We start from the raw sequence: 20,927 nt of genomic DNA on the forward strand, positions 1-20,927 counted from the left end.
CCTTACCTGTCCTTCAAAAGCATTTACATCTATTCTGAGAATTTGCAATTAATGCTGGATAATATCCATTCGACAGTGAAAATGAGCTGTGTTTGAAGTCAGCACTCAATTCACAAAGCCCTGCTGAGTTCAGGCTTCTATTATATGTCATGAGCAACTAGCTGCCCCTTTAACACCACCTCCCCACCCACCCCCTGGCAAAAGCAGGGTATGTTGCAAATAGGAGAAGGACATCTGAACCCCAAGTCTCACCTGTCATTGTTAAAGGCCTCAAGAGACACCACGATTCTGTGGAAATCTAGCCTTAGCATTTAGTTGGTGTTTAGTGAGGGAAGTTCACAGTTTGACACAGAGGGGTGTTCCCCTTAAAGCAGGCCATGTACACTTGCACACAGAAGCAAATCCATACTGAAACCAAATACACACAGGGCCCATGCTGAAACTGTATTTATAAACAGACCTATAGTGGACTTGTCTGTATACAGACTCACATTGAAATGCTGTACACAAACAGATCTGTGTGACTCAATCTGAATCGCACACGAACTGAGCCATAAAGGAATTGTGTAAATAAACTGAGCCATTCAGTGAGTGTGTACGCACATTATGTACTTAACTAAATATACACTGGGAGGCCCATTTAACCTGAAGGCATAACAGGAGCATTCTGCAAATGTGCAATGGTTTGTTTTGTGTCATCAGAAAGCTTTTATATTTAAAATTAAACTGTCATATCTGGTTTTTGGAATAGACACAGGGAACTCAAACTAATGGAAAGTCCTCAGTGCCATATTTGCATATTCTGTTTGTCCAGGAACACATATCTGCCAGCAGCTGTTTACACAGTGTCAGGGCTGCAGTGCTGCACAAGTGTAAATACTGCAGCTGTGATAAATAGATTGGAGTAACACCAATTAATACCATGACTAAGGTTACCATGTAGATCAGACATCTACTGTCCACACATCCCACTGTGCCAAAGCTAGCTCCCCAACCAGATGGACTTACTCCAAACCCATGCCCTTGCTTTCTTGACATTTTCCACTTAATGGTAAGGTCCTAGGGAGTGTAGCTGAACAAAGAGACCTTGGAGTGCAGGTTCTTGGCTCCTTGAAAGTGGAGTCGCAGTTAGATAGACTAGTAAAGAAGGCATTTGGTATGCTTTCCTTTATTAGTCAGAGTATTGAGTACAGGAGTTGGGAGGTCATGTTGCAGATGTACAGGACATTAGTTAGGCCACTGTTGGAATATTGCATGCAATTCTGGTCTCCTTCCTGTCGGAAAGATGTTGTGAAAGTTGAAAGGGTTCAGAAAAGATTTACAAGGATGTTGCCAGGGTTGGAGGATTTGAGCTATAGGGAGAGGCTGAATAGGCTGGGGCTGTTTTCCCTGGAGCGTCAGAGGCTGAGGGGTGATCTTACAGAGGTTTATAAAATCATGAAGGGCATGGATAGGTTAAGTAGGCAAAGTCTTTTCCCTGGGGTCAGGGAGTCCAAAACTAGAGGGCATAGGTTTAGGGTGAGAGGGGAAAGATATAAAAGAGACCTAAGGGGTAACTTTTTCACACAGAGGGTGGTACGTGTATGGAATGAGCTGCCAGAGGATGTGGTGGAGGCTGGTTCAATTGCAACATTTAAGAGGCATTTGGATGGGTATCTGAATAGGAAGGGTTTGGAGGGATATGGGCCGGGTGTTGGGAGATAGGACTAGATTGGGTTGGGATATCTGGTCGGCATGGACAGGTTGGACCGAGGGGTCTGTTTTCATGCTGGATATCTCTATGACTCTATGACTGTAATTGTTCACACGTGAAAAAACATACTGTTTTCTTATTTCAAGAACATCTTGACTTCCTTGGCGAAGCTAATCTCTCTAGCCCACCTCTCATAGATTGATGAGATGTGCAGGCTAGGTGGATTGGCCAAGCTAAATTGCCAACAGAGTTCAGGGATGTGTAGGTTAGTCGGGGGGAAATGTAGAGTAATTCAGTATGGAATGGATCTGGGTGGAATACTGTTTGGAGAGTTGGTATGGGCTTGTTGGGCCAAATGGCCTGTTTCCACACTGTGGAGATTCTATTAACATTCTATGAAAAGCAACAGTAGGCCGTTCTGCCCCTCAATCCTATTTCCCTCTTTTGAATAAAATCATAGCTGATCTGATTATGGCCTCAGCTCGACTTTCCAGCCTGCCTTCCCATAAATCTGGAATTCTTCATCAATTTAACTCAGTAGTTGGACATCCTGAAGATGCTGCTGAGGCACTAGCAACTGTTTCCTTACCACAGATTAGAAGTTCTCCCTTCAACCTGACTGTACATTTGTTCTATTCTATCCACAACAGAACTCAGACACTGCTGCTGTGCCTCTTGCTACTCTGCAAGGCAAAGAAACTCTTGAATTTATTTATAACCTTTTTTCAACTTCAAAGTGTCCCAAATTTGTTAGAGCAATTGAAGTACTTTTCAGAATGTGTTCTGGTTTGGAAATATCACAACCTTCTGTAGGTATTTAATTAGAGGAAGAAGGAGTGCAGCCGATTTGGGATTGTGAAGGGTATTTTTGAATGGCTGAGGTACAAAATGAGTACGTAGCATCTGTCCTTACCACGGAAGAAGACACTGTCAATGTTGTAGTGAAAGTGGTGGTAATTGAGACAGTTAGTGGAACAAAATTTGATAAGGAAGTGTTATGAGAAAGGCAAGCTGTACTTAATTTAGAAATCACTGTGACCCGATCAGATGCATCATAGGATACTGAGGGAAGTGAGGGAGGAAATTACAAAGACACAGGCTATAATCTTCCAATCCTCCTTCGATATCTGTTAATGCCAGAGGACTGGAGAATAATAAATGTTATACCTGTGGATCAACCCTGAAACTACGGGCTGGTTAGTTTCACCTCAGTGATGAGTATCACTCCAGATGGAATCCAATCACTTGCACAAATGTGAATTAATTAAGAGAAGTCAGCCCAGATTTGATACAAGACAAATCATGTTTAACTAATTTCAGTTTTTTTTTGATGAGGTAAGATTCACAAGGATGTTACCAGAGCTAGTGGTTTTGAGTTATAGGGTGAGACTGGATAGGTTGGGACTTCTTTACCTGGAGTGTAGCAGGTTGACTTTATAGAGGTTAATAAAATCATGAGACTGTAGATAAGGTGAATAGCAAAGGTCTTTTCACCAGGGCAAGAGAGTCCAAAGCTAGAGGGCATAGGTTTAAGGTAAGAGGAGAAATATTTAAAAGGGATCCAAGGGGCAATCTTTTCACCCAGACAGGGGGATATATTTTTAAGGTGAGAGGAGAAAGATTTAAAAGGGACTTGAGGGGCAACTTTTTCACACAGAGGGTGATTCGTATATGGAATGAACTGCCAGAGGAAGTGGTAGATGCAGGTACAGTTACATCATTTAAAATACATTTGGACAGGTAAATTAATAGGAAAAGTTCAAGTGTTATGGGCCAAATGCAGGCAAATGGGACTAGTTTAGTTTGGGAAACCTGATCAGCATGGATGAGTTGGACTGTTTTCAAGCTGTATGAGTCTGTAAGGTAACAGAGAGGATTCATGAAGGAAATACTGTTGATCTACCTCTAAAGGTGTTTGCTAATGTGCCAAATAACATGCTTTCCCAGAAGGATTAGAACTGACAAGTCTCCAGATCCTGATGGCCTACATTCTGGGTTCTATAGAAAGATGCATTGGGTTTAAAGTAGTGAATGTAATTACTTTTATTCAAAAAGTAGAGAGACAGAAAGCAGGAATCTACAGTCAAGTTAGCTTAACATCATTGACAAAATATTTAAAACTATTACTGACCATATTATAGAAAACACTTAGAAACCTTCAAGAATTGGACAATGTCAACACGGTTTTATGAAAGAGAAACCATTGTTAACCAATTTATTGGAGATATTTGAAGATGTGACATGTTATGGATAAAGGAGAATCAGTGGATGTACTGTAATTAGATTTCCAGTTGGAATTCGGTAAAGTTTCATCAAAGGGCTTTGAGGAAAATAAACACCCTTAGTAAAAGAGGTAGAAATTTGGCATGGATAGAAGATTGGCTAACTGACAGGAAACTAAATCATAAATGGGTCACTTTCTGGTTGGCAAAATGTAATGACTGGTATGCCACAGTGGTCAGTTTTGTGGCCTCAACTTTTCACAGTTTATAGAAACGATTCACTGAAGGGACTGAAGGTATGATTGCTTACATTGCTGATGACATAGAGATCAGTCAGAAGGCAAGTTGTGAAGGGTACATAATGAGGCTCCAAAGGAATACAAATAGGTCAAGTGAGTGGGCAAACAACTGGTAAATAGATTATAATGTGGGGATATGTGAAGCAATTCATTTTGAAATTAAGAGATCGTCCATTTAAGAGATCGTCCATTTAAGAGATAGATTTTGCAAACATTTTCCTCAGAGTTATGAGACTTCAGAATTCAAAATGCAGTGAAACCAGAGTCTTTGAATATTTTTAAGACAGAAGTAGAGAGATTCATGGTCAGCAAGGTTAATGGGGGTGGATGGGAGTGTTAGACAGGCTGTAAGATGTATTGTATATTAGATTCATTATCAGCCTCTAAACCCTCTCACCATGCCTGATGGCAGAGAAGCGTGGGATTGTTGTGACAATGCTACCCCTTTAGCAAGGTTTGTTGACCTTGGTTTTTTTTACAAGAGGGGTTGTAAAGTCAGTGGTACTGAAATGGCTAACAGACGCTACCTAAGTCGACAATCAGAGGAGGCCTTTAGGTTTTTTTAAAAAAAAACAGTTGTACAATGAAAGAGGAGTGGCCATTTCTCCCATTTCAGGGTATTTCTAGATTGGTTTACTTTTTAGCAGGGAGTCAGAGCGACTGGTAGCAGAGAAGCAACTACAATGAAAAGAGGTTCCAAGCTTCAACGGAGGTCTTGCCTGAACTTTCTCTCTGAATTCTCTCCTGCCTGTAAGAACCCATTTTTGAATTTACCATTTGACCAGGGGTGTGTTTATGGGATGTTGCAGGAATTGGAACAACTTCATTAAGTTGCGACTTTGAGACGGTTGAGTTTTCAAATAAGTAAGTTATTCTAAATTCTGTTTACTTTTGTTTGTGTTTCAACCATAGTGTGTAAGTAAAGTCAGTTTTGCTGCATCACTCCTGGAATTTCCACTTTACATCTACCTTTTGAAAAATAAAAGTTAGGGCCTGGGCTACCTTCTTAAATTATTTTGAGGGGATCTGGTCCATAACAGTATCTCGTCGACCATCCTGGAAGAGACAAACCATTGTAATAATTTGTCCATAAGCACAGACCAATCCAATGGAAGTCTATAGCCAAGACCTTGGAATTGAGAATCGGAGAAAAGAGAGATGGTGAGTCCACAGCCCAGAAACAGACCATTTGACCCATCTGTATATGCTAACATTTATACTGTGTATGAGCCTCCCACACCTCACTTGGTCAACATATATCGATGCCAAATACCAACAAGACTAAATGACAGATCCTGTCATTCACAGAAACATCTCCCTCCAAAATCTAAACAATGCCATGTTGACATGCCATTTATGGTTTTTGATAGTGATGGGCTGTGGGGTTGAAAGGGAGAGATGTGGTGAGGAGGTCAGCATAACAGTGAAGCTTGCACAATCTTCACTGATCTTTGTACATCTACATTTTCCAGCAGGTGTCACTGGGTAACAGTCAGTTAAAGTTTCTACCTAAGGACACACTGAATCCTAACAGCACCACTTTAATGTGAGAATCTATTCTTGCACCTTCCTGCTAGATATCTGATTACCAGTCATAATGTTCCACATTGTAAACTGAGAAGGAGTCAACCTGCTGGTCTTTTCTAATATTATACCTAACCTACATAAATCCTATACCTCCTTTTCGAAAGACAATCTCATCAATGGTAATATCCTCCTTCGGCCTGAGATAAAAAAGAATCCTGTGGAAAATACAAACCCACCAAGAAAAAAAATCCTAATATGTATATCACAGTAAACATTGTCAATATGCTATTTATGTGCTAATCACTATCTTTAATGTACATTGATTAATAAACATTGATCATATGTATATTAATCATTAGGCATATATATAGCATAGATTAATTGCATACGCATATATCATTTATTAGATATGTATAAAATTATTTATGTTCATGGTATATTGAACATATAGATTAATTACAGAAATATCAGGACACGAGAGGGAAAAAATCTAGTGAGTAGTTTCATGAGAATGCACTTCCTGAAAGTGCGGTTGGAACTGGTTGAATCGGTGCACTCAACAGGAAATTGAAGAATTTTCTGAAGAGAAAGAATTTGCAGGCGAAATTTGTAACGAAAGGGCAGGGACAGTGAGACTGCCTAGTTCACTTTTGCAGAGGTAAAAACAAGGACTGCAGATACTGGAAACCAGGGTGCCTGCAGAGTAGAGCTCCACTCTGCAGGCACCCTGCCTCTATTCCTGATGAAGGGCTTTTGCCCGAAAAGTCGATTTTCCTGCTCCTCGGCTGATGCCTGGCCGGCTGTGCTTTTCCAGCACCACTCTAATCTAGACACTTTTGCAAAGGGCCAGCATGGATTTGATGGGGTGCATGGCCTTCTTCTGTGCTGTAACCATTCTATAATTGTAAGATTCTATGGAATATGAATGAATATTTGACCGTTAAAAATAGAATATTTCTTAAAAACAGCCAAAACAGTCACAACTTTCTAGGTTCAGTTACACTCAGAAATTCAGCAAGATTTAAACTGCTGTTTGTATGTCTTTCAGGAGGGATAAACAAGGACAAAATAAAAAGTTGAATTGTCTTTAAAACAAACCTGACTCTCTCAGGAGGATTTATTGATCACCTTGTAAGAAAGATTAAGCTCTCGACATCCACACTGACAATTTAATATTGTCTATGTCAAGCAATTAGGAAACCTCAATAAATTGGGAAAGTTCCTGTTCCTTCCCCTGTATTTGTGTAACCCCTGTGTTGACTGGGACTCCCTTAGTGTCAGGGGCTTGGATGGGGGTGGAATTTGTTAGGTGCATCCAGAAGGGTTTCTTTAAGCAATATGAAAAAAGTGCAATTAGGGAGGGGGCCATACCAGACTTGGTATTGGGAAATGAACCCAGCCAAGTGTTTGAACTTTCAGTGGGGAAGCATTTCAGAAACAGTGACCATAATTCTCTAAGTTTTAAATTATTTACAGATAGCGATAAGAGTAGGCCCTAGGTGAAAGTACTAAAATGGGGGAATGCTAACTATGACAATATCAGGCAGGAACTGGAGAATGTAGATTAGGGGCAGCAGTTTGAGGGTAAGTCCACATCTGTCATGTGAGAATCTTTTACAGGTCAATTGATTAGACATCAAGACTAGCATGTTCCTTGGAAAATGAAGGATAAGGATGGCAAGATTTGGGAGCTTTGGATGACAAGTGAAATTGAGAACTTAGTCAAAAATAAAATGGAGGCATATGTCAGGTTTAGGAAGCAGAAGACTGACAGAGTCCTCAAAGAACATAAATCTGGAAAGAACTCAAACGAGGAGTTAGGAGGGTTAAAAGGGGTCACGGAACAACCTTGGCTAACAGGATTAAGGAAAATTCCAAGGTGTTTTATGCTTACGTAAGGAGCAAGCGGGTAGCAAGAAAAAGAGTAGATCCATTCAAGGACAAAGAAGGGAATTTATGCATGGAGCCGGAGGAAGTCCGTGAGGTCCTTAACAAATACTTTGCATCAATATTCTTAAAGGAGAAGGACATGATGGATGGTGAGTCTAGAGAAAGGTAATGTTGATATTCTGGGACAGGTCAATATAAAAAGAAGGAAGTGGTGGCAGTTTTGAAAAGCATTAAGGTAGAAATGTCCCCATGGTCTGCTGGGATTTATATCCCAGAATACTGAGGGAGGGGAGGGACAAAATTGCTGGTGCTCTGTTCGGAGCCTTTCATCCTGTTCCGTCACAGGAGAGGTCCCAGAGGACTCTAAAATAGCCAATATTGTTCCTTTATTTAAGAGCCGCAACAGGGATAATTTGGGAAGTTACATGTCAATAATCCTTACGGATCAGTAGTAGGGAAATTATTAGAGGATTCTTAGGAATAGAATTTACTCATATTTGGAACAATGTAGACTTACTAGTGATAGCTAGCATGACTTTGTGTGGGGAAGATCAAGTCTCACAAATTTGAGTTTTTTGAGGAAGTGACAAAGTTGATTGATGAGGGCACAGCGGTTGATGTCTACATGCACTTTAGCAAGGCCTTTGACAAGGTTCCCTATGGCAGGCTGATACAGAAGGTGGAGTCACACGGGATCAGCAGTGAGCTGGTAAGATTGATACAGAACTGGTTTAGTCACAGAAGACAGACAATAGTGATGGAAGGGTGTTTCTCTGATTGGAAATATGTGACCAGTGGTATTCTGCGGGTATCAGTGCTGTTGTTTGTAATATATATAAGTGATTTGGAAGTGAATGTAGGTGGCCCAATTGGTATGTTTGCTGATGACATAAAGATCAGAGCTGCAGATTGTGAGGAGGATTGCCAGACAATACAGCAGGATAGATAGATTGGAGACTTGGATGGAGAATGGCAGATGGAGTTTAATCTGGACAATGCAAGGTGATGTATTTTGGAAGGTCTAATGCAGGAGGGAAGTACACAGTACAGTACATAGTAGAACCCTTAGTGGCATTAACATACCGAGGGACATAGGCATAAGGCCCACAGTTCCCTTAAAGTGGCAGAAGAGTGGATAAGGTGGTCAAGAAGGCATGTGGCATGTGGCCTTCAATTGCGAGTGACAGAAAAAAACTGCAGATGGTAGAATCCAAGGTATACCATTAGAAGGCTAGAAGAACGCAGCAAGCCAGGCAGCATCAGGAGGTGAAGAAGTCAATGTTTTGGGCATAACTCTTCTTCAGGACTCGGGGTGGGGGTTAAGGGGAGCTGCAGATAAAATGGAAGGGGGGTGGGGGAGATTTTGGGTGGGGAGAGGGGCAGGGTGGTGAGCTAGTGATAGGTGAACACAGGTAAAGGATATAGCCTGGTTGGACGATGGGAAGAATGATTCCGATTGGTTGCTGGAAGAAGGGCAGTGAGCCTGAAGCGTGGAGACATAAGCTAGAGGAGGGTGGGGGTAGAGTACAATGGGTGAATGGGGGAGGAGATGAAGGTGATAGGTCAAGGAGTAGAGGGTGGAGTGGATAGGTGGAAAAGGAGATAGGCAGGTTGGACAAGTTCGGACAAGTCAAGGAGACAGTGCTGAGCTGGAAGTTTGAAACTACGATGAGGTGGGGGAAGGGGAAATGAGGAAGCTGTTGAAGTCCACATTGGTGCCCTGGGGTTGAAGTGTTCCGAGGCGGAAGATGAGGCGTTCTTCCTCCAGGCGTCTGGTGGTGAGGGAGCGGCGGTGAAGGTGATCTCCATGTCCTCGGCAGAGTGGGGGGGGAGTTGAAATGTTGGGCCACGAGGCAGTTTGGTTGATTGGTGCGGGTGTCTCGGAGATGTTCCCTAAAGCGCTCTGCTAGGAGGCGCCCAGTCTCCCCAATGTAGAGGAGACCACATCGGGAGCAACGGATACAATAAATGATATTAGTGGATGTGCAGGTGAAACTTTGATGGATGTGGAAGGCTCCTTTAGGGCCTTGGATAGAGGTGAGGGAGGAGGTGTGGGCACAGGTTTTACAGTTCCTGCGGTGGCAGGGGAAAGTGCCAGAACGGGAGGGTGGGTCGTAGGGGGGGTGTGGACCTGACCAGGTAGTCACGGAGGGAACGGTCTTTGCGGAAGGCGGAAAGGGGTGGGGAGGGAAATATATCCCTGGTGGTGGGGTCTTTTGGGAGGTGGCAGAAATGTCGGCGGATGATTTGGTTTATGCAAAGGTTTATAGGGTGGAAGGTGAGCACCAGGGGCGTCCTGTCCTTGTTACGGTTGGAGGGATGGGGTCTGAGGGCGGAGGTGTGGGATGTGGACGAGATGCGTTGGAGGGCATCTTTAACCACGTGGGAAGGGAAATTGCGGTCTCTAAAGAAGGAGGCCATGCCTTTATTCCTGATGAAGGGCTTTTGCCTGAAACGTCGATTTCGCTGCTCGTTGGATGCTGCCTGAACTGCTGTGCTCTTCCAGCACCACTAATCCAGTATTTGCTTTCCAGCATCTGCAGTTATTGTTTTTACCTCTGCTGGAAGAAGGGGTCAATCAGAGGAATGGAAGGGAGGAGGAGGGGCTGGGAAGGGAGTCAGAGGAAGAGAAGGGAGGTTATTTGAAATTGGAGAACTCATTGTTCCACGCTGAAAATGAAGAGTTGTTCCTCCAATTTGTGGTCTGATTTGCTGTGGCAATGGAGGAGGCCAAGGATGGTCATGTCAGAAAGGGAGTGGGAGGGGGAATTGAAATGGGTGGTGACTGGGAGGTCAGGTCCATCCCTGTAGAGCCAGCTGAGATGCTCGGCAAAATGTGCCCATTTTACGTTTATGTTTGGTTACCCCAATGTAGAGCAGACCACATCAGGAGCACTGAATACAGAAAACAGAGTACAAAACTTGGAAAGTCATATTGCAGCTGGATTGAACTTTAGTTAGGCCAGATTTAGAATATTGTATACAGTTCTGTTTGCCACACTACCAGAAGGATGTGGAGGCTTCAGAAAGGGTACAAAATTGGTTTACCAGGATGTTACCTGGTTTGTTTGCTAGAATAGAATAGTCATTTATTGTCACTTGTTTGTGAAAAGTGAAATAGTGAAAAGTTTGTGTCACCATACCATGGTATCTATATTAATAACAGACAGCATAGATGAGCAAAAATTAAGACATGAGGAGTGATTGGACAAACTTGGTTTGTTTTCACTTGAACTTCAGAGGCTGAGGGTGTGACCTGATAGCCTTTACAAAATTATGAGAGGCATGGATAGAATGGATAGTTGGAGTCCTTGTCGCAGGGTATAAATGTCAATTACTAGACAACACAGGTCTTAGGTAAAACAGGGAAAGTTTAAAGGAGATGTGAGAGGCAAGATATTGCCAGGAATGTGCCGCGAGGGGAGATGATGGAGACAGATGCTATAGCAGCATGTAGCATCTTGTCAGATATATGATTAGGCAGAGAATAGAGGGATACGGACCGCACAGGCAAAAGGATTTTAGTGTAGAAATATATCATGTGCCATTGCAGTCTTGGTGAGCAAAAGGGCCTGTTCCTGTACTGTCCTGTTCTTCCTTCTCTGTTCCTTGGTAACAAATAGGAGCCGCGAGTATTATCCACTGGGGACTTGACTCTATGGTAGGGACAAGATTAGAGTGGTGCTGGAAATGCACTAGAAGTCAGGCAGCATCCGAGGAGCAGGAAAATCGACATTTTGGGCAGGAGCCCCTCATCGGGAATGGTAGGGAGGTCATCCAAGGTTGAGGACAGTACTGCCTACGGAGTTCTGAAGCTGCCAAGCCTTTCTTCCCACATTTTCACCTCAGCTTTCCTGAGGTGCAGATCTCATTCAGTTAGTAGCTTCCTTTGGGTCGGAATATTATTAACTCTACAAATATTCCCTGAAGTGCAAAACCGTATTCACTGCCAATTTCCGCAATCTCCTTTAGAATTCAGCAACTGGTTCCCAGGAAGTCTATTAGCCATGTTAAACCTGTAACACTGCAATATAACAGATGGTTTCGGGTCACAGTGGTCTGCTACTATCTCTGTCAGTTCACCAGAGGATTTTGTCTCCGGGGTTCTGATGCTGAAAATCAGGGCCCCACAAACAGTCGGGAGAGTGACGTTTTGTTAGTGAAGCCATTCAATCCCATTCGCCTGAAAATATTCTCTCAATCTTTCGGTGCACTGGGGCCTACCCACCGCATCACAAGATTCCAGTTTCCCAGTAATTTCAATAACTTCCCTATCACAGTCTTACTGATTCCATTGGAAGGCAGGACTGGTGGAAAGTTTTCTTGACTCTCATCTTTCATGTTATAACCCAGGTAATCTGACTGGAAAGGAACGTTGTTTATTGTTGAACACCAAAATAGAGCCACAACTAGTGATCTGCACGGGTTAGTCCCAGCCCAGACAGATAGTTCTACAGACCCACCCCTGGGTCTGCATTATAGTAGGCTCAGGTACCGAGCAGGCCATGATCTGTCACCAGTTTCACTCATACTCAACAAGCTCTCACAATGCAATGCAAGGTGCTCCTGGGAAAGAGCTGCACAATGAAATCAGGAGTGCTAAGTTTATTGTGCTAAAATTCCAATTTCTTTATCATCTTCATCCTTCTCTTTTTTTCCTGACATTAATTCTAGCTTAGTTACAGCTTCTGAACAAGGTTACTTAACTGTGTGATTCACCAATAGTTATACCTTTGGGACCCAGGTTCGATTCCAGCCTCAGGCAACTGTCTGTGTGGCGTTTGCACATTCTCCCCGTCTCTGCGCGGGTTTCCTCTGGGTGCTCTGGTTTCCACCCACAGTCCAAAGATGTGCAGGTCAGGTGAATTGGCTACGCTAAATTGCCTGTAGTGTTAGGTGAAGGGGTAAATGTAGGGGACTGTGTCTGGGTGGGTTGCTCCTCGGAGGGTCGGTGTGGACTTGTTGGGCTGAAGGGCCTGTTTCCACACTGTAAGAAATCTAATCTAAAATCTCATAAAGTCATACAGCATGGAAACAGTCCCTTCGGTCAAACTATGCCAACTATCTCCCCAAACTAAACTAGTCCCACTCGCCTGTGTTTGGCCCATTTCCCTTTCAACCTTTCCTATTCATGAACTTATCAGAAATATCTTTTGAATATTGTAATTGTACCTGCATCTATCATTTCCTCTGGCGATTCATTCCACATAAAATCACTGTCTGTGTAAAAACATTGCCCTCATGTCCTTTATTAATATTTCTCCTCTCACCTTAAAAATATGCCCCCTAGTTTTTGAACTCCCCCACCCTAGGGGAAAAGACTTTTGTTATTCACCTTATCAATGCCCCTCATGATTTTATAAACATCTATAAGGTCACCCCTCAACCTCCTAAGCTCCAGTAACAAAAGGTCCCAGCTATCTAGTCTATTTTCTACTGGCTCCCTTGATTGGCCCAACAGCTTAGACCCTGAAAAGTTAATAATCTCATCAAATATAATATAACGTGCATAAAATCATGTTGACTTTGTCTGATCATACTATAATTTTCCAACTTTGAATATTAAGACTTTCTTAACAATAGTTTCCAGAGTTTTCCCAACAGATTTCATACTTCAGAAATGTATCTCCAGTCTTCTACCATGAAGTCAGATAAAATATTTCACTAGCAAGTTTTGAAAAGATTTGTAGCTCAGGTTGAGGTTCTGGATGTAGGTTTGCTCACTGAGCTGGAAGGTTCATTTCCAGATGTTTTGTCACTATACTAGGTAACATCTTCAGTAAGTCTCTGAATGAGTGACTGATGGTGTAGCCCGCTTTCTATTGAGATGTATTAGTGAGAGAGGGTCATGTTGTTTTGTGGCTAGTTGATGTTCATATATCCTGGTGGCTAAAACTAGGCTAAAAGAAAAAGACATGACCCACTCCCACTTGTATCCTTACATACAGATGAGGAAGGACACCACGTCAACTGGGACAACACATCCATCCTAGGACAAGCCAAACAAAGACACACACGAGAATTCCTAGAAGCATGGCATTCCAACCGAAACTCAATCAACAAATACATTGACTTGGATCCCATTTACCACCCCCTGAGAAAAAGAACAGGAAATGATATCATCATAGAAAATGACATCACTACAGGAAATGACATCACCAACCCAAGGAAACACAAGCATCTCAATAGAAAGCCAGCTACACCATCAGTGCTTCATTCGGCGGCTCACTGAAGATATTACCTCGTACGGTGATGAAACATCTGGAAATGAACCTTCCAGCTCAGCGAGCAAACCTGCATCCAAAATATTTCACTGTTTCTGCCTTTTTCTCATTACTCCATAACTTGCCCTGTCTCTCCCTCTATGGACCAATGATTACTTTAGCTACTCTCTTCCTTTACAGTTAATGTAGGAATTGGCAATAAATGTTTGCCGAACTAGTAACACCCACACCCATGAAGAAATAAATGTTAACAATAAAGTTTGTTTGAACCTAATTGTTTGTTATGCTTTTGTTGTTGATTCCCGAGTGGACCATGGTAACTGGATTTCCTCTGTTGTCAGTTTCCACATACAGGATCGTTAGCTAAAATTAAAAATCATGAAACTGAAGGCTAATCATTGACCTCATTAAGAGACTGGTTAGGAGATAGAAAGAGTTGAATAATGGATATGTTTTTGAATAGAAGGTAAGTGATTAGTGATGTCCCACAGGGATCTGTGCTAGGTCCTCAACTATTCATTATATTTATTAATAATTTAGATAACATAGTGGAGAGCCACGTATCCAAGTTTTCTAATGACACAAAGATTGATGATTTAGTAAGTAATGTAGACAGGAGCAAAAAATTACAGAAAGTCAGTGATAGATGAAGTGAGTGGGTGAAACAGTATTAGGTGGATTTCAACATAGGTAAAGATAAGGTTATACACTTTACATAAAAAAAGGATGGGTTCACTATTATCTAAATGATAAAGAATTTTGGACCAGTGAAGGTCCACGTAGGACTCCGTGAATGCAGATCACAGAAATGTAGTAGTCAAGTACAAATCACAATCAAAAAGATTAAATAGACTTATATGATAGGTACCGAAACCCTGGTCAGTCATCATCTGAAGTATTGCATACTGTTTGCAGCAGGATATGCTGGCCTTGGAAAAAGTGCATTGCAGATGCACCAGAATATTACCAGGCTCCTAAGATCATGAGAAGAAATATCTAAAATAGACTTGCTTTATCTGGAATGTAGAATGTGAAACGGTGATTTAACTGAGGAGTTTCAGATTTTTTAAACAGATTAATAGGGTGGGTAGTGTGAAACTTTTTCCACTGGTGAAGAGTCTAGGACAAAGGATACATGATACAAAAATAAATGTCAGGCAATTCATTTATGAAAGACCTCTTCACGCAAAGAATGGTCAAAGCGTGGAATATTCTTCCACAAAAGGGGTCAATTAATCATTTTAAATCTGAGATCACTAGTTTTTTGTTCGACAAGAGGATTTTTGGTTGTGAAGCTAAGTTAGCTGGATGGAGTTAAAGGAAAAAAATCATAATTTCATTCAGTGGGAGACAGGTTTGAAGTGCTGAAAGACCACCTCCTGTTCCCATCACGGGAGGACTGTAGGGTCTTCTGCATGGACTTTGACCAATTGCACAACTTTCTTCATCCATAAATATCCTATAGATTGTGTAAATAACAGACACATCACATGGACAGTTATGCCACTGACTGACTATTTAACAATTCCATACATACAGGAAGAAGGAATCCAATCAGTTCCTTCAGCCTGTTCCAGTGTTTGTAGAAAAACATTCACACTACCATTCTACTAATCTCTTTCAAAAATCTGAAACTCCGCAGCTAAATCACCCTTTCACCTTCTACATTCCAGGTCATGCAAGTCTAGTTTAGATATCTCTTCCAATAATCTTTGGAGCCCTGGTAATGTTTTTATGAATCTAAAATGCATTTTTCCCAAGACCAACATATCCTGCCCTGAATGGTACATAATACTTCAGATGATGTCCAAGCAGAAACATAGAAAATAAGCAGAGTAGGCCATTCAGCCCATTGAACCTGTTCCACTATTCAGTTGGAACATTTGCAACCCATGAATGAATTAAAAAACACAGATACCTTGAGTGCTGTCTTTTAACATCCAATTGCTGTATTGCAATCTCCATTACATAAAAGCTAGATCTCAAAGATGAATTTGATTCTGTAACATTCTTTATACAGTGAAAACAATGGAGAGTTTAAAATAAATGCTTTTCAATTCACAGATCAGACAGCCATTTCTTAGAAATCCATTCTCATATCCTCAAAAGCAAAGGTATGAAAACTGATATTAAAACTCCAATGGTATAATACGTCAAATCTCAGCTCTTTCATGGAAAATAAGTCTCCTCAAAGATAATCATTCAAAGAATCATGACTGGTTTATGGTGCTCCAAATGAGTTCATTTTCATTTTTATTTCCTGGGGTCTCCAGAATTTTGAGAGGCATTTTGGAGGTTGTTTTCCATAATTCTGTTCATTTCTAAGTTAGAATATCAGTTTACGGTGACTAAATGAGTCATATTATGTTTTTATTGCTTGGATTCCTGGTTGGCTCATCAGTATTTTTGCAGCTTAAATTCTGCAATTCTCTCTGGCTTTCTGTGAAATCACGAAGCAGTGGCCTTGATCAAACTTACAGAATTACAATGCCTAACTCTGGAATTACATTTTGGGGAACTAATGAAATATCCTAAATAAAAAGCTGATAATATTAACATAGTTTTTTTTAATATTAAGGAAGAGCTTTCTTGAAAATTAAATTGCAGTTTTGGGATATATGTGAAAAGAAATATCTGATGATGGAGGTCAACTTGAAATGTCACCCTCTGATTCTCTCTCCAGATGTTGCCAGACCTGCTAAACGTTTTCCAGTTTTATTTGTTTCTATTTTTGCTGTTATAATATTGCTTGTGTTCTCTTAAAGAACTCTCTGATGAGCCAATATATTGAGTACACATTTCTAATGAGCATAAATCTGGAATTTTACCATCTGTTCTGAAACATTCTCAAGATAACTGAAATAATTCACAGTTAAGAATTGTTTTCAAAAGGTTTCAGAGAGTCAGGTGCATTGAGGTGTTGCTGGGTCAGTAGTCAGTACTTTAACAGTTAGAACATGGAGTATTGTCACATCAGATATATATATATATACCTCAAAATTGTAATTTATTGTTATAGAAGTCTTTTTTCTTAGTTAAATTCTATGCTAACATTCTTTTCTTTTTAGCATCCTGATTTGGAAAGCTCACGTAAAAGAGTTCTGCATGTGCCTTGTGTTGAGAATTCAGCAATGAGTCTCGGTACAGCAACTTAACCCTTTCCTATCCCAATAATATACAAGCCTCCAAAATATTTCGGAGCCTCAATTACCAGCCTCATGCACTTCTAAATATTGTAATGACCCCACCACTGAGAATTGTGTCTCCTCATGTCTTAAGTGCTGGAATTCCCTCTCTCAACTTCTCTCCTGCTCTTCCCTCCTGCAGGGTGGTCCTTAAAACCACTGTCCACATTTCTGATTATCTGCCTTAAGGTCTCCTTGATATCAAACTGTGTCTGCTATCACCCTAATGAAGCGCTTGCACTCTTTTATTATGTTAAAGTCCCGAGGTAAATATGCATGTTGCTGATTTGAAAAGGTTACCCAAGTGTTACAGCTAGTGTTTATACAAGTGTTCACTGGTATAACAGTTCACAATAGAGTAAACAATGTCTGATGCTTAATAGGAGTTTGTACAACAATTATTGCAGCAGAGTGTACCATCTACAAGATGCACTGCAGAAATTCACCAAGGATTCTCAGACAACACCTTCCAAACCCACAACCACTACTATCTAGAAGGACAAGGGCAACAAACACATGGGAACACCAACACCTGCACGTTATCCTCCAAGCTCCTCACTATCCTGACTTATATCCTAAAATATTTCACCATTCCTTCCCTGTTACTGGGTCAAAATCCTGGAATTCCCTAACGGCATTATGGGTCTACCTACAGCACATCGACTGCAGTGATTTAAGATGGCAGCTCACCACCACCTTCTCAAGGGCAAGTAGGAATTGGAGATAATTACTCGTCCAGCCAATGATCCCCACATCCCCTGAGTGGATTTTTAAAAATCTCATTCATCGTCCTTTTTCAAGCATTGATTAATGACACCTCTTTTACTTTGTATGGTGTAAAAATTAAATCTTTCAAGCATAGCAATTATTTCAGTTCTCGATTGCGCCAACTCCATACAAATCTACTTTTCAAAATAAGTTTTGGAAGCAAAGTGCGAGCATCAGACAGCCAATGTTTGGATATAACACTCACATTGTATTTGTTCCAATCCTGGTAAAACACCGACAGGACAACGAAGGGCATGACTCCCAGTCCCACCAAACAATCACTGACAGCCAGGTTGACCAGAAATACCGAGGTCACTGAGTGGAAATGTTTAGTCACAACAATAATGGTGATCACCAGAACGTTACCTGAAATGACATTTTTGAAAAATGCTAAAACCTAAAATTAAAATAATTCCATATTGTCAAGGCAGAAAGAGGGGTGGATAAGGAACCACTCTGGGTGGGAATTATTGCATTCAAACCTAAACTGAACTGAAAAGGTCGAAGGAAGGTTGGTGTGAAAACTAGAAACCTGGGGATGGACTAAAGGGTTCTGAGGTGTCTGGGTGTGTCTGGGATTTTGACCTGTGTGGGTCTGGGACTTTAACCAGTGTGGGTCTGGGACTTTGACATGTGTGGGTCTGGGAATTTTGATGTGTTTAGCTTTGAGGGGAGTTTGCTCTGGAGTCCAGCCCTCATAAAAGAAATGATGACTGCAGTCAAGACATTAGAGAGGGAAGGTTATAGAGTTGTGAATTTGGCAGAGGGTCAGGGATGTAGACCTACACAATGAGGAGATGGATTGCAGGAACCACACCTACCTAATCAGGGAGACAGTCTCGAAGTCCAGATCTATGCAATGGAGCACCTGGAGTTCTTGATCTCTGTAACAGGGAGAGAGGTCTGGGAGGTCTAAACCTGTATAATGGAACAGTGGGGTCTGGGTGGTTTAGACTTGTATAAAGGGGGAGGGGTCTGCGTGATCTAGATCTGTATAATTAGGAGAAAGTGAAGACTGCAGATGCTGGAGATCAGAGTTAAGAGTGTGGCACTGGAAAAGCACAGCAGGTCAGGCAGCATTTGAGGAGCTGGAGAATCAACATTTTGGTCATAAGCCCTTCATCAGGAATTGGGCTTGTGAGCCAAGGGGTTAGTTCTGAAGCAGACTCGCCTCATCTTCCGCCTTGGGACCCTCCCACCACACTGGATCAATGTGGACTTCACCAGTTTCCTCATTTCCCCTCCCCCACCTTATCCCAGATCCAATCTTCTAACTTGGCACCACCCTCATCACCTGTCTTACCTGTCCATCTTCTTTCCCACCTATTTGCTCCACCCTCCTCTCCGACCTATCACCATTAGCCCCACCTTCATCCACCTATCACACTCTCAGCTACCTTCCCTCCGGCCCCACCCCCCTCCCATTTTTCTCTCTACATCCCCCCCCCCCTCCCCGCTCACAAACCTCATTCCTGATGAAGGGCTTATGCCCAAAATGTCAATTCTCCTGCTCCTCAGATGCTGCCTGACCTGCTGTGCTTTCCCACCAATACACTCTAGGTGCGTATAATTGGTGAGAGGGATCTTGGTGGTCTAGACCTAGGTGTTGGCTGGGGTCATAGTGGATGATGGGCAATGGGGGTTAGGAGCTGGGTGGTGGGGAGTGGGTGAGTGGTGTAGGTTGGTGGGTGGTGGGTGATGGTGTTTGGGGTGATGGCTGGTAAAGTGGGGGTTGGTGGAGTGGAAGAGGTGGGGTGAGGTCGGTGGCTGGGGTCACAGCTAGAACAGCCTTGATCCTCCCAGTTCCCCTGGGACTGAGCAGAGCTGGAGGATTGTCCAAACCCAGATCGTGAGCCGAGAATTGTCGCTACACTGTCTGGACTGCAATCCTGTGAAAAGGAAAGGTTTACAGAATGTACTCAATCATCAAACCCAATCTTTTCTTCCTCATTAAATGCTGCAATTATTATTTCTGTTCTGTTTTGCTGATTAAATCCCATAGCTTGGTATATTTTTATCTACATGGTTTATATATAATTCCACACACATTAACATAGAGAAATAATTAGGGTAAATGTTTCTGTTTAAATATTTATGGATCTCACTTTTCAAGTATTTGGTAGTTTTGAATGTTTCAGTTGACGATAAAGTGAAGACTTTAAGCAGGGAGGAGATGGTTGCTTGTCTTATTGTTAGATACATGGTACAGAGAGACACAGAGAGCGAGAGAGACACTTAGAGAGAGACACGCACAGAGACAGGCACACACAGAGTCGGAGACAGAGAGACACACAGAGTCAGAGAGAGAAGCACACAGACAGACAAAGAGTCAGAGAAACATACAGTCAGAGACACAGAGACGGAGAGAGACACACACAGAGACATACAAAAACAGACAGAAAGAGAGGCGCACACACAGACACAGAGACACGCAGAGACATGGAGAAAGAGACAGACACACAGACAATTGACACAGAGACTCAGAGACAGAGATAGATGCCTAGAGAGACATAGACATACACATAGACACATGCACACACAGGATTAGACATATACAGACACAGAAGGGAGCAGTGACCCTGATACAAACCTGCAATCGCCGCCAGGCACATCAGGACCATGATGGTTTCCAGGAGGATCTTGACCGGGACGGACGGCGATCCGGAGCCGGGAGGGGAGGCGCTGGGGGCCGGCCAGCGACTCTGGCCAGTGCCGGCAGCTCCGAGCGACAGGTTGCCGAGGAGAAGCGGCGGGGTCTCCATGCTCAGGCGGCAGTGTCGCCCCTGGGGATGTGGGCAGCGGCTGATGGTGAGCCCATAGCCCCGGGGAGCCGGCTGCCCCAGCGCCGCCGATCAGCTGAGGACCCCCTCCTCTTCCCTCCCCGGGGGAAGGGGGCTCCAACCCGGGCTAATGTCAGTCCCTGCACCCCCCCCCCCCCCCAGCCCCGTCCCCCAACAGCAGCAGCAGTAGCCGGGGCTCCAATCCACCAGCCAGGAGAAATATAAAAGAAAATCCCCTGTCCGCGATGACCCCTTAAATACTTCCCATCTCTTCTTTTTCCTCTCTCCCTCCAGAATTCTTCATTAAATAAAAACACGCTACAAAAATCCTTCAGGGAA

General features: G+C 42.5%; 1 protein-coding gene across 1 annotated transcript in view; it reads right to left on the reverse strand.

The window, feature by feature from the left end:
- The window catches only part of LOC140482785 (5-hydroxytryptamine receptor 1D), a 35,470-nt gene extending 14,775 nt beyond the window's left edge, over positions 1-20,695 (reverse strand). Inside the window, exons 1-2 of the mRNA XM_072580395.1 lie at positions 20,399-20,695; positions 18,014-18,174 (exon numbers count right to left, since the gene is read on the reverse strand). Coding sequence (XP_072436496.1) covers positions 18,014-18,174; positions 20,399-20,570 — 333 coding nt within the window. The 5' untranslated portion in view covers positions 20,571-20,695. The remainder of the gene's footprint in view (positions 1-18,013; positions 18,175-20,398) is intronic.
- Between the last annotated feature and the right edge of the window lie 232 nt (positions 20,696-20,927).

This window comes from Chiloscyllium punctatum, chromosome 11, assembly GCF_047496795.1.
Source record: "Chiloscyllium punctatum isolate Juve2018m chromosome 11, sChiPun1.3, whole genome shotgun sequence".
NCBI lineage: Eukaryota > Metazoa > Chordata > Chondrichthyes > Orectolobiformes > Hemiscylliidae > Chiloscyllium > Chiloscyllium punctatum.